Below are 14,470 nucleotides of genomic sequence, written 5' to 3' on the forward strand. Positions count from 1 at the left end.
GGATCTCTCTCACAAATTTTCTATTAATCTCCCAACCAGTTCTCCCAAACAGCTGCTTTCCTCACTCAGAGACACAAGACATAAATAAATGAGGAGACTTCAAGCGAGGCAGCATGCATCCACACACCCACACACACTCCTCACCACTCTGCCAACCCCTTACACACAAAACATACACACAAACAAACACACTCCTTGTGTGCTCATGAGTGCAAATCTTGCCTTAAACTCACCCGATTTCTTGGGGGTCGGCTCATGAGCGAGGTTGTTGGGTGCCAGTCTGCTCTTATAAACACACACTGCAGACAGTGATGAAGCGGGTCCACCCAAACTGGGAGTGTCTTACTAGGAAACGTCTAAACCAATTAGTGTATAAGAGAGTGCATCCCTTCCCTCCCCACACCACTTGGACCATACTCTATCACCACAACCAACACCTCTCCTCCTCCCCTCCCCGTGTGATTTCAACGAAGAAATCCATTTATGCCGTTTAGTGGCCCGTCTTGTTTCTGCTAACCGCAGCAAATAATATCAGCCCTGAATTATTCACCAAAGCTTTTGCGCTAAAAGCCTCTGATTGTTGTTCCACAGGAAAGAATACTAAGAGCTGGACAGTAATGAGGGTCTGAGTGTTGTGTGCACATGAAACACACACACACAGACACAAACGTACAAAGAATACAAGCAAACACACACACAGACAGAAAAAACAAACCACCAAGCATGTTCAAGTACTCTCTAACCAAGGAATTAGGAAAACCACACCGGTTAAGCACGCCTTGCTGCATCTCTCTGCAGCACAGCCTTGTGTACAGGTCAAGGTCAGAATCAGAGTGGGTCACATAATAATGACTCTGGACGCACAACTGTGAGGCACCTGTATAAGTGCAGCTGCTCTGTACTGACCTTACGAGTTACACTGAGGAAAGCAACAAATCCACCTGGATGAAAGTTTAAATTCATTTTATCATTATCTCTGACAAAAACTAAAACACTAATGGACACCTCTTTATATCTGTATAATTCATATAAGTGGATACAATAATAGCACAATAACAGCCACTGACTGTCATTTCTGGCAGTACTCATTAATCCATACCAATATCACAGCAAACATACATTAAAAGCACATTATCTGCCTCTAGTTATTATTATATTTTTGGTGCTGTGTATTCACACACTGGTGCTCCATGGTTTCTACAGGATTTACAAAGTAAAAAATACATTTAAGGCCATTTAAATACCACATACATCCTACTGGCTAAACTATTTAAATATGATGGGACATGATTGTAGATGATGTGGCCTCAAATTATAAAAAATTATAACTATTTTTTAGTAATTCCCAACAGTAAAAAAACGCTTAATCTTAATGTTATGATTAATAAAATATTACATTATATTACATTAATAACATTATCTGGACCAAGGCAAGAGGCATAAAACGAATGAATTACTTCAAAATAATACATTAATTGAAGTTTAATTTTAATTTTGTTTCTACTAAAATTGACACTGGTTGCTTATCTTAATTGCCACTGTAGCTGACAGTAGTGACGGTGCTACAGATCTGATGTTGCTGACTAAAACTCCACAGCCACAGTCAAAACAATCTCAGTAGTTTATAGATGTTTGCCCTCTCCTGAAATCCTTCACCTGCAAAATGTCCATTTGTATATCAATTACTCACCATGTTTTACCTTAAATTTTTCTACATGCCTCCACTGTGAACATAGAATCCAAAAAAGGTGAGCACACGAGAACGCATGTGCTTAGGAAATGCTGAGGGTAAGACTGGATAAATAATGCTTGGATTTAACTGCATGTGAGAGTTTGTAAAAATATTTTTTTTTATAGTTTTGCTGTTGTTAAACATGGAGCCCTTTTACTTCAATCATCAGGGATGTTTACTTTTTGGGGGTCTCCATTGACTGGAGGCATGCAAGAAAAACAAAGTTTTCTTTAAGAATTCAGCAGAACACATGGTGAGTATTTGATATACAAATTATCGCTTTGCAGGTGAAATATTCTTTTAAGACAAAACCTGCAGATACTCCCCTCTCTGCACTACACAGGCCATACACAGGCACAGCTGTTTTACAGATACCGGACCAGTGATGCCACTGAGAAGACAACAGTCAATCACGACTCCCCCCTGTGTATATACTCCCTCATGTGTGCATTTCACCACAGCCATCACTCTTGCAAATAGCACAGAATTATTGAAACTGTCTGCTTGGATATACTGCCATAGCCATGTCCACATGACCTGCCACTTTGAGTTGGTCATTAGGACTGCAGCATTAAAACGAATGCTACTTTTTCAGTTCCAACCCACCTAAACACTTTAGATGTTTCCTAGTAACAGTGGACACCTTCATATTGACTTCATGAGCCAAAACATTCCTTAATTTGAGTGGTTAAACTCTATTAAAACCAGACTTTTCTTTAAATCAGTTGTTAAAAAAAATACTTCACACAGTAGTTTATTTTGCTGGAATGCCCTAGTCAAGTCTCTAACTCACTATGTGTCTTTCAAATCAGACATTTTTAATAGCTTCAAAAAAATGTTTTCACCCACAAACAGCAACCTCAAGGTTGAAATATGAGCCATTAGAATGCTAAACTGTACATATACTTATAACACCTTGGATACAATAAATGCATTACATTATTTATTTCCCTATCCCATACACAAGAACATATAGAGGTCAGAGGTCAACATCCTTCACCAATGGAAAGCACTCAGTCCCCTTAAAAAACTATAACGTGATTTAATGATAGCCAGAGCCGGAAACACTTCGCTAAGAGCATTGTTAGTGCTGAATCATAAAGACAAACATGACAAGTCCCTAGGCAGATCATGTCATAGACATATAGTAAAAAAGCAAGCCAAATTTAAAGATTGCCAACATATTTACAGACTTTAACTCCATTCAGACTTCATATGCATCCCTGTAAGTCGTACTAAGTGAGCTGACCATCGTGCACTTTGTGTGTTACAATGTTGAGATGACGGAAAAGAATAAAACTTTCCTTCCCAGCATCAGCCCGTTATGCTGTCAGAGTGATAGACAGACAGAGATAGGGGGCTTAATCGATCCCCCTCACGTACTGTAGGCCAGGGGAGCAGCTAGTGGGACGGTTTGCACTTTAAAAGGACAGAAATGTGCAAGGCGCCAAGATAAAAATCCGATAGTGAGCTCATTACAAGCACATCCACATAGTCAGGGGTTTTTATAACTGGATCAGCAGAATAAGGCCTGGTATCAGACCATAAAACATGATCCTACTCTAACAGCAGAAACACTGACCATCTAAATGGCACACTGCTGGAGGAGTGAGTACCAGCCACCCTACTCAAAGGGAACACTGTCTCCCCCCCAACACTGACAGATCAGGTTGAACTCCCATGAGGTCAAATATAGAAATGATGAATAAAGGAAATGACTTTCTGCTTAATCATGCTGAAGTAAAAGACATGACAAAAAAGTGTCTAGACATCAGTTCTGTAAGAAGCTTCTGAGTCACATGTTGAAGTTTGACAAGAACAGCAGGTGTATCAAGTGTCACTGCTGGGAAAGAAAATGACAAAACATAACCAAAAAAATATAAAAACTCAGACAGCTGTTGTTGATTCAAAGGTTTTAAGAGCAACCTTGCAAAACAATCTATCATCACCCCTATCAGGTTTAAGCTGGATAATGCATTGCCAGCTAAATAGTAGATGATAAGTGTTATCTATGCTGCAGAGGTTTACTAATGGATGTATGGTTTTAAATGACAGAACAGCAAGTCTCCACAGCAAGGTTATTATAGTGAGATAAAAATTTAAAATAAAATGTTATGAATGCATACCAACATGTATAAAAAAAAACAAAAAAAAAAACACCCCACAACAACCACAAAAAAACAAACATAAAAGAAAGTACTTCACTAAAAAACACTGCTTTGCCACAACAAACAGTGCAGAGACAGACAGGTACCTGTAGAACTGCAGCTGTCGTTTGGGGCTCCCATAACGAGCGCTGAAGACATCAGGGGAAAGGAGGAAAAAGGAAAGCTTTGGTTAATTTAAGCAGGAAAAGGAAGAAGTTAGTAGTAGGGAAACAGGCACAGGCACAACAGTGACGTAAGATGCTGACCATTAAGCAAAGAGGCTAAATGTGGAAACAGGAGGAAACAGAAAGTACTGCAGTAGAAATCATACAGATATAGTGTATTAAATATAGCATTCACAAAGCCTCGTTTGTTCAAAACGTTTACTATATTTAGTTATGTATGATGGAAATGGACCAGACAATATGACATGACAGGCCCGAACACACAATCAAAGTCACAGACGCTATACCGATTTTTTTCCTCAGATCTTCCTCATCATTTTTGAGGTTTAAAGGCTGATTTTTGCTCCTGAGTGAAAGTTGAAGTGTTGTTTAAACTATTATTTGTTAGAACACAACAACACTTGTCAAACAGCAGATCATTTCACACATCTGAGGTAGATTAAAGACAATCAACCAAAAAAATGTCAATAAATAAAACAATGAATAAAAAAAGAAATCTTTATACCGGTCAACATCAAGTGCTCTAGCTGACAATGGAAACAGAATAAATAGACAACAAAAATGTCAACTGTGGCCAGTACTTTTTGTGCAAGTTTTACACCCACAGTTTACAATTTCTGCTGTTTCTAAATCATAACAATAACAAAAGACAGACTTTGATGATGTCATGAAGCAGCGATGGGCCAATTATTGACAATAAAAGTCTATCTGACACGATTGAGGCGTAAATCATGTTTACGAACGAGGGAATGTATTATTTATGTAACCATTAGTAATGTTTTGTCATATAATTCTAATGAAAGGGCCAGTTAGTGAGTGAGCAATTCAATCACAGTGTAGCGCGGCACTGTTACATGGTCAAAACAATCATACTAAAAGTAACTTTATGAGTGTTGGATGTTGTTGTAATGTTATAACATTTAGGGTTCATTACTGCCCTCCTCTAATGAATTATATGGGGGATTTATTGAACATTTGTTTTATCTCTATCCAGGAAAATTATATTGAGATAATTTCAATATTGTTTTATCGCTCAGCGTTACATAGCAGTAAAGACTTCATCAGGCGGACATCAGACGACAATTCGTCATGTTGAAAATGAGGGTATGAAGATGAATGAATGCAAATGCAGCTGTATTAGCAGCTATTGCTGGTAGTTCTCTGGAGAGTGAGGTGTAGGTGTAGGTGATCAGTCGAGAGTGGTAGGGCCGCGATGTGACGGGTTTTACGGAGGAAGAGTTCCTCAAAAACTTTAGTTCAGGGCAACATTCTGATATCTCTATCACTGCCTCGTGACAAGGCTGTCAGTGCAGGACTCAAAATGTAAGCAAGCTGTCCTCGTCAGAAAGCGTCTTGCAGTCTGGCTCTATTGGCTGGTGACTGGGGCCTACCACAGCAGCGGCCCGGTGACAACAGCCTTCTGTATAAAGTTTCAACAGAAGGTTCTGGTATCATGCAATATATGTATATGTATGGGAACAACACATGAATTATGACATGACCGTTCAGAGCAGTTGAACAGCCAGTGATTTGTGGCGGACTGCCACAATTAAAATGTTTGCTGCCACAAATAGATTTTCTGTTTTTGGAGCTGCATCATTCATTAGGAGCGCTGTTGATATATATATATATTGTTATCCATTACACCACACTCGCGGGGAGCACAGGGCATTCTGAAAGTGAAACTTCACCACTCATGCTGCTGCTTCTAAAAGTTTGCATTCACTCACAGAAGCTGTTTCTCTTACCCATCAATCCAATCAGCTCAGCTCTGAATGATCGATAAATTAATTATATACTCCACGAGTCACAATCTGCTGCAAAGGAAAACAAAGGAACTTGTGGAGAGCCCGTAAATGCCTGCACCGCATTTAACTGACCTGTAAAAAGCTCAGGATTTAGAGAGGGGACACAGAATGATATAAAGATATACATATGTATTTAAAGGGAAAAAAATCCCAAAAACTAATGTTTGCTGTTGCCATGGTGTCCTCGATTGGGAAAAAACAGATTTCTCTGTCCATACTACACTGTAAAAAAATCTGATCTATGTCACATGAGAGCAAAATGACTGGATTTGGGCCACAATTGCTTGAAATGTGAATGTAGCCAAATAGAGTCTTGAATTTAGACTATAAAATCACTCATCTTGGCAAAACAGTGGTTACATCTTAAATCTGACCCTCTGAGGAATCTCTGTTAGGCCAGACACTACAGCTTCCATCACCAACTTCTGCTTTGTTTCATATGCAGGGATTCCCTCAAATACATACAATCACAAAATACCTATAGGTGACAGCCACTGCACCCCATCTGGCCATATAATAGAGTCAATGTGAAACACAGCCATTAAGCTGCCTGAGAAGCAGAGGGGGACAGATGCTTTTTAAGATGACGGGTCTTTGGCACCACATTGTGGTGAAACACTAGAGTGCACGATAATTTGTTCAAATTAGAAATTGGTGTCTATATTGCTGTTTCCACATGCAGTGAGACGAGTGAAAATTAAATATACGCTTAAATATGCTGCCTGCATGACAGCGTGTGAGAGCGTGTGATGAATTTGTGGATGCATTTCAGACTCTAATAGTTGGGGACAGTAAATGCTTATGTTGTCCAGTGCATTCACACAGTAAACAGGTTGTGTCTTCATTAGGGTTATGAAAGGTTAGATAAAGGTTAGGCTAAGGTAGGTAATGGCTAAACCTCCATGGAATAAACACTAATAATAATGTCCTCAATAGTGATAAAACAGCTTAAAGTAGTATACATGTGTGACAGAAAGTCAACACATGTATTCTTGGTTGCACGTCAGTAATTCTTTATCAGTCTGTGTTTGACTTGTTTTGTTGAGATCACAGCACACTTTATACTTCAAACAAATGTTTCACGTTATAATAATTGATTAAACATTTCGAACAATGCAAGATACAAAAAGAAACTTAAATTTGGCTTGATGCTGATGGTTGGTGCTGTATAGAATGGCTATAGAACTGCATGGCTGCTGTGTGATGATTGGGTTGAAGGTATGTATTTATAATGATATTTTACTTTGCATTATGTTGTGTTTTTAACTTTTCGTATATTTTATTATTTTCTTTAGGTGAGGTCCCTAGAAATGCCCATGGTGGGTTTCCACTTCACCTGTAAACTGTTTTATATCCTTTTGTGTGGTTTTTTTTTCGTATCTAAATGTGCAAATAATTAAGCTAAACTATGCTCAACTAAAGTTTTAGGTGATAATTACAGACACACTAATACACTAAACACACCTAAGATTTGGTTTAGCACAGTTTGGCACCCACTTACTCTGATTTCCTTTTTTCTATTGAAACAATGTTTTGCACAACAGATATAGCAAAATGTTACAGTCTGACATTTACATATTAGGTAAGCAGCTCAGCAAACAGCAGTACCATTACCGTGATGATTTAACATACTGATTTTCAAATGAACTCCTATAAATCAATTACTGGTGATACTTTGAATTAAATTTCTAATCCAGACAGACTAATCATTGATACAGTCTCAGTAACTGTCATATGGGCATACATTCAAATGCATATTAATGTGTTGTGTTTTTGTACATGGTGTGTACACGCCCATTAACTCACCTGTAGATCATGCCCGGTGAGCCAGTCTGTCGGAGGGAGAGGCGAGCAGGGGAGTCTGTGGTAGATTCAGGATACATGGAGGCAGGAGGGAGGGAGTGTGGCCAGCCTGCCGGGGGTGGTGTTCTTTCACCGTGACCACGGGATACGACAGTTAATCACCAATCACGGCCTCTGGAGAGGAGAGAGAGAGCACATCAGTGTCAGTCACTGGTGGGGGGTATTGTTATGTTATCACATATAATATGGTTTAGGGGTGGGAATCTCTGGCCACCTCACGATTCGATTACGATTCAGAGGGATACAACGCGATGATAAAACAATTATCAATATATCTTGATGCACTGATGCATCATTTTTGAGATCAATTGTTTTATTCAATTATTTTTATGCATAATTTTTTATTCCCTTTTTCTCACTGTGTGATTACTTAAACAATGTATCTGTAATGATCCATAATTAAAATAAACACTAAACAGATTCATTTATTTCAATTTACACTATCTTTTATTAATAAACAAATGGAGGAGATGTGTCAAGCTTTGTTATCATTTGTTCGATTGTTCTCTGGTTGGTCTGTTTGTTTGTTGCCCTCATAGTTCACTGACACGGTTTCATTTGACCATGGTGTGTTGGAGTGTAATAAACATATGATGCATTATTATTTATTAAACTATCCAGCAAAATATAAATCTTAAAAGCTCCATCTTAAACAAACTTCAGGTAAATTTAAGTACATTGTGCTGATAACAGGCCAACCTCTCCTGACTGCAGGACTCTGACCTGGACTTCAGCTGTGTGCTATTAATCATTTTACTCTGGGAAAAAACATTTTGAGTAGACCTACTTCTTCTATAGTTGCCACCAGCCTGCCAGCATTAACAGTTAGAGAAAGGGTGAAAATAAGGCAATGTGCCAGTGGCTCCAGGCCTCCAAATTACTACATCTGCCCCTGGTAATAATAATGAGAGCTCAGGGCAAGCAGCTCGATGAGACATGGAGCGATGCTCTCTGGTGTTTCTAAATAGTTACATCCAAAGTCTGACTAAACCTGAAACTAACACAAAGTAGTCTGTAGAAGTCTAAAGAACTCACTTTCCACAGCTGAATATCCATATAATATCCTGACCAACAGCTGTTTGATCCGTGATAACGATACGCCGTGAAAGCGCATACCACTCGGCTGTCAAATACTCAGCTGTGTTCTAGAGTCAAATTTGTTACGCGATGCATACCTTAATGTTGATTTATTTACCATTTATTCTATTAATCAACTGTCTAAGGCTGGCTATAATTAAAATAACAATAACAATAAAAGTGCCAATACTGATATTGGCTTTTTTTCCCCAATATCTGATAAGCCAATACGTAACAACTCATTTGACTGATAAACGATACCCATATCAATATATCCACTTTTACCCCACCTAATTTTAATGACCATCAAGTCTCTTCTGCTACAGAACTAACATATCATACATACTCTTATAGTGATGACCCACCAGTAGATGGAGACATAAAATACAATGCTTTTCAATGTATGCAACATTCATTCATTGTGCAAAATAAAATTTAAAAAAATCAACCAAGAGTTGATGTTTTGTACATGTTCACTTTGTCAATTCATAAACATATATCAATTTGTGATATTTACAGAATTCAGGATAGTGGCCAATTACAATATTTCATTTTAAAGCCAATATCTGCCATTACTGATGATGTGTTGATATTATCTTGCATCCCTGTTCAATACCCATAATGTGAATGGAGTGACGTGTAGTATAGCCACACTTTTGACCATTTTGGTGCCATCCTGGCACACTCTTGAATGCACCATGCTTGACTTCACCACACCAAAGACTGTTTAGATTGTAGCTGCTGCTGCAGGAGAGTGAGCTCTGCACCGGAGGACTGCCGGTGACAATGTGCCCCCCCCCACACACACAGAAAGAGCTTACTTTTAGCATCACACAACTAAAGTTATTAACAGGTTAAACAACAGAGCTGAACCGTTTCTGTGTCACTGCAAGTTTGTTGGGACAAATAAACAGCTCAGTGTTGGATGTAAGCCACTGAAGACGTTGAAAGCTCATCAGGAGAAGAGCGGCTCCTGAGACCGCATCAACAGAAAGTTTGTTGAGGTGGGTGGTTGGGATCAGACCCCCAGCATTAAAAAAAAGATCGTTTGCAGATATCTTTTGACTGGAGACTTTTTGATTCTACTTAGTCCTGAATTATTCTGGTTGCTACTTTGGAAGTATAGAGTACCAATACTCAGCCCTACAACGATCATTACTACAAAAAGGCAATACTAATCTGTATATAGTATATGCCATACAATACAGATCTCCAAAACCTGCTCTGTCCAGCCCTGTTTTACACTTGTGTTAACAATGCACCACCAGTTAAGTCTGAAGAATGAATACTCTGACCAAAACAGTTAATTATCATTCTCAGATGTTTATCAGTTAGTTTATATCGCTAAAGCCATGCTGTTCAATAAAGATAAAATGCTAATAATTGTTCTGGATATCCATCAAGCTATTCAGAACAATAAGTTTTCCTCTTAAAAAAATACTGAATGTAATGTTGAGAGGATCTGTCTGGCAAGAACTGTGGTCAAACATCATTTCATCCATTCATTTTCCTAAGTAAGAGATAATATTAATCACAGTGATGTGTTGTAGATAGAGGAAGACAGACAGGCAAAAAGTAAAGCCACAAAATGTTATGCCAGGAGAATTCTCACATTAACTGACCACAATTTCCACCTTACTGTTGCCTACAGCTGCCAGTTAGGCATTTTCAGCCACAAACACTGAAACACTGCCAGTAAAAATATTATGCATTTTTGATAATGATCAACATGTTCCAGACAAGGTCAGTCAGGAGCATGAGGGGGTAATTAAACAATGGCACGCCAACCCTCCCACAGCAACAGGGACATAGGGCTCCACTATGACCCTCCTTGGAATGACGCAATCGGCTATCCACTTGATCAGCTGCCACTTGGTCAAAAGCAAGGTGGACGTCAAGCTTCTTCCAAGCAGGATAGTGCACATGTACTATAAGATGTACGGGTGGTTAACTGCTGCAAAGACCAAGGCGTCCATTGTCTAACCTCATGGAGGACTAGACACTGACTTGCTTAAACAAAATTTCAAATTTTACAGAGCAGTAGATCACCCAAAGATTATCCAAAATGTGCCAAATGCGAGACCATGGTTTAATTATAATTTTGGAAATTAACAAATAGGTAAAATTAAGGTAAAAAATTATCAGGAAAACTGGAGTCTGAAGGAGAGGGGTATGTGAAATTAATTAACATTGTGTAATTTTTTTCAAAAGACTGCTACATGCCTCAACCACTAGATGGAGTCATGGGCTCACTCTGCGGACATGAGCTGAATTAATAAATCAGACCAATGTAACCTCTGCGGTTTCCCCACAGCTCTGAGTTGGATATTTTAACATCTTCGCAGTAAAGGCTTTTATACTAATATGCAATAATCAGAACAATTTAGAGAGGATAAAGAAAAACACTATTGTCTTGCTGTAAAAAGCAGTAAAAAGCCAAGCACATACAACATACAGCCCACAAAAACAGATCTGACGATCTTGATCCTACTTCATCATCCTGTATACTGTGCATATATTTGGGCACGACAGCAAACTGTAGCTGATCCACTGCTAAGAGCGACTTGAATCTATGAATAATTCAAAGTGTCTGCCCAAGAAGCGGGCCACTGCTGTAGAGAGGGCTATAGCAAGAGAGCTTGGCATCAATGAGAGATGGATCAGTGGTTAGGTATACACAGCGTCCATTAACACACATTTAAAATACCCCATCAGAATATTTCAGGTCAATAATGTGGCCTTTGGTGAGTGGTACTGCTGATGTTTTAGCCCAGTTTACTGTAGTAGATAAAATCAAACGAGGAGAGCCGCAGAGAGAGTAGCATCTATGTCACCCTGACAAAGCCATAAGCTGAGCAGCCTATGCTACCCTATTTCACCAGCGGCTGCACTCACGTGAGTCATGGCTCGTAAGTGACATCATAATGATAACATGAAGGTGACTTTCTCTTGCCATCAATTTCCCTAGCAGCGAATAGGGTGTCCCATGTTCCCAAGGACTCATTTAACGCTCCTTGCCCATTCATTTCAATGATGACAGCGGTCAGACCTGCTATCAGGTGATGATGATGCCGTGACCCTGATGGGCAAAAGGCGTGGTGGTAGTTCTACTACACAGCACAGCAAAGCACCTCTGTGTCATCTGTCATTGATGTGGATCAGAGGACACGGTGGGTTGAGTGGGGAGGGAATGAAAGCACTTTCCTGCAGAAAGAATTTCAAGTAGTAGCTAGGATTTATTGTCTTTATTTATTATCTTTAGGTTATGGATTGTTCCTTGGACATAACACAAGCAATTTAAATGAATCGCCTTGGTTTAAAAAAATGGACATTTTATAGACCAAAACCAATAATAGAGTCCGTATCACTAAAATTTTGCTCTTGTTGCCCAGCTCTTAGCAATATAATATTAAATTTTTTACACTAACAAGTAGATTCTGTATGAAATTATTATGATACTTTGACGTAAATATTGACAAAGATAGCCATAAAATATCTTGAAAAACGGTTTTGTCCTTTGATGAAGGTCTTTTAGATATTAACTGTGCACTCACTTCCAGAATAACTGTAGATGATTAAGCCCTGACACAAGAGCACTCAAACTATCTTATAGTTAATCACACATACAACCATTGTCCTGTAAGCATTGCTGGCAGCAGCACTTAAAATATCACAAGAAAATAGCGCGGAAAATTATGGAAGCAATCAAGTTTTACACAGCAAGGTCATGATACTGATCGAAATAGAAGACAACCATTATTTTAACAAGCTGGACACGATCAAGTTCACACAGACACACAAAAAATGACACCAAGAAAAATGCATTCAGTAGAGTGCAGATCTCGGCTTCGAGTGGATAACGGCAAATCCAGCCAGCACACACACACTCTATCGCCATTTTGTCAGTGGACTTTCATATCTACATATTACGCTCTAGGTATCCTCTTGCGTCTGCTGTTGACGTTCCGGGATGCCACAACCAATATCCGGATGTCAACAAAAGCACATGGTTAGGATTTGGCTCTAAAGGCATAGTTGGTTAGGTTTAGGCAAGACATGCATGTGGCTTGATTCAGAAAAAACATCATGGTTTGGCTCTACATTCATGTGGGAAGCAAACACTGTGCTACTGTGTAAAATTCCGGGGTATTTGGACCCCTTCCCCTGCCCCCTCCCGCCCGCCCGACCTGTAGGGACATTCAAGCTCCTTTTATTACATCTTTACTGGCAACATTTCAAACTCACACCATCCAGCGGCATATCATACGGCTGCGTCAGGTTCTGTCCAACCACGTTCCAAACTGACTGCCTGCCGGCATATCATACCGCCATAAAACGTGGTTTTTGATGTCATTATATTGCACTGCAATCTCTGACAAGGTGGTGGTATCTGACGATTTTTGAATGAAAGCGGGCAATTTCCAGCAGAAGCTAGCCATGCAGCAGACGGAACAAAACCAGGTTGCCCTCGAAACAACTTTCCTTTCCCCGCTACCCTACTGTCAAGATGGCGGCAAAAACATATATATTGATGTCATATCACGACCAACTTTAGTGTATCATCACAAATTGTGTATTGATGCTTCAGTTCACAACAAGACCAAACTTTGCTATGGATGTCAGTTGTTGAGCCACAACAAAGGTCAAAATGTGGCCTGCAACAAATGTGATTTCCAGAGAAAACTTTCCCCTACTGACCGGATAAGAGTAGGGAGGAGTCAGCAGTTAACAACATTATACAATAAAACAGTCAATAAAACAAGTTTTTCAACAATTATGGATCACTACAAACACAAGAGGTCTTTGAGCATATAGTCATAAATGTTCACACAAAAATTACACTGATTGGTTGAGTAGTTTGCAAGATTGGCTGCAGACAGACACACTCACACACACACACACCACAACAAATGTACGATCTCCTCTGGGTTTACGCTGGCGGAGATAATAAAACTCAGGGATACTTGTATTGCAGTTCGTTGCATTTGGGTCAACTTGTACTGTAGTACTGATAAAGCAGACTATAAGAAAAAGATAATCACACAAACTACATCACATAAATTGAAAAGTAATGACTGGTCAACACTCAAAACTTTAACTAAAGGCAATTACCAGGCTCATTACAAGACCAATCCTACAGTGAACTGCTTTTGAAGTGAACAGTGGAGTGGAACCTGACCTGTCCAATTAGTGCATGTTTGCATAAATTAGGAAAACGACCACATGGGGTCTCGAGGCTCCAGAGTCTACTTTTACCCTCTCTGCAATTTAATATAGTAGGTTATCAGCTGTTTTTAGCCCATTCAGATACAGTACAAAAAATGGTGTTTACACCTGATCACTGGCTGTCGCACATTGTAGAGCAATGCACCAGTCTCTCACAGAGATGCCTGTAGTGAGCTGCAGTTGGAGAGGATGCTGCTGCTGCTGCTGCTGCTGCTGCTGACTGCAGCAATGCGGTACACTACAGACTCGTCCTGCTCAAGTTAGAGGGCTCAGATTTACTGCACTAATGGTCCAAGGTGCACTTTGCAGATTAAAAACTGCAGAGACACACACACACACCCACACACCCACACACACACACACACACACACACACACACACACACACACACACACACACACACACACACACACACACACACACACACACACA

At 39.5% G+C, this 14,470-nt stretch overlaps 1 protein-coding gene across 3 annotated transcripts in view; it reads right to left on the reverse strand.

The window, feature by feature from the left end:
* kcnab2a (potassium voltage-gated channel subfamily A regulatory beta subunit 2a) overlaps positions 1 to 14,470 on the reverse strand; it is a 111,863-nt gene that overhangs the window by 60,789 nt on the left and 36,604 nt on the right. For 2 of the 3 annotated variants that reach the window (XM_088089425.1, XM_088089427.1), the window contains exons 2-3: positions 7,679 to 7,849; positions 3,987 to 4,028 (exon numbers count right to left, since the gene is read on the reverse strand). In XM_088089425.1, the coding sequence (XP_087945551.1) occupies positions 3,987 to 4,028; positions 7,679 to 7,755 (119 nt within the window). In that variant the 5' untranslated portion in view covers positions 7,756 to 7,849. The remainder of the gene's footprint in view (positions 1 to 3,986; positions 4,029 to 7,678; positions 7,850 to 14,470) is intronic. The other variant, XM_042506533.2, reaches the window with a different exon arrangement.

This window comes from Plectropomus leopardus, chromosome 2 (genome assembly GCF_026936395.1).
Source record: "Plectropomus leopardus strain MGB_pleo_1.0 chromosome 2, ASM2693639v1, whole genome shotgun sequence".
NCBI classification, from domain to species: domain Eukaryota; kingdom Metazoa; phylum Chordata; class Actinopteri; order Perciformes; family Serranidae; genus Plectropomus; species Plectropomus leopardus.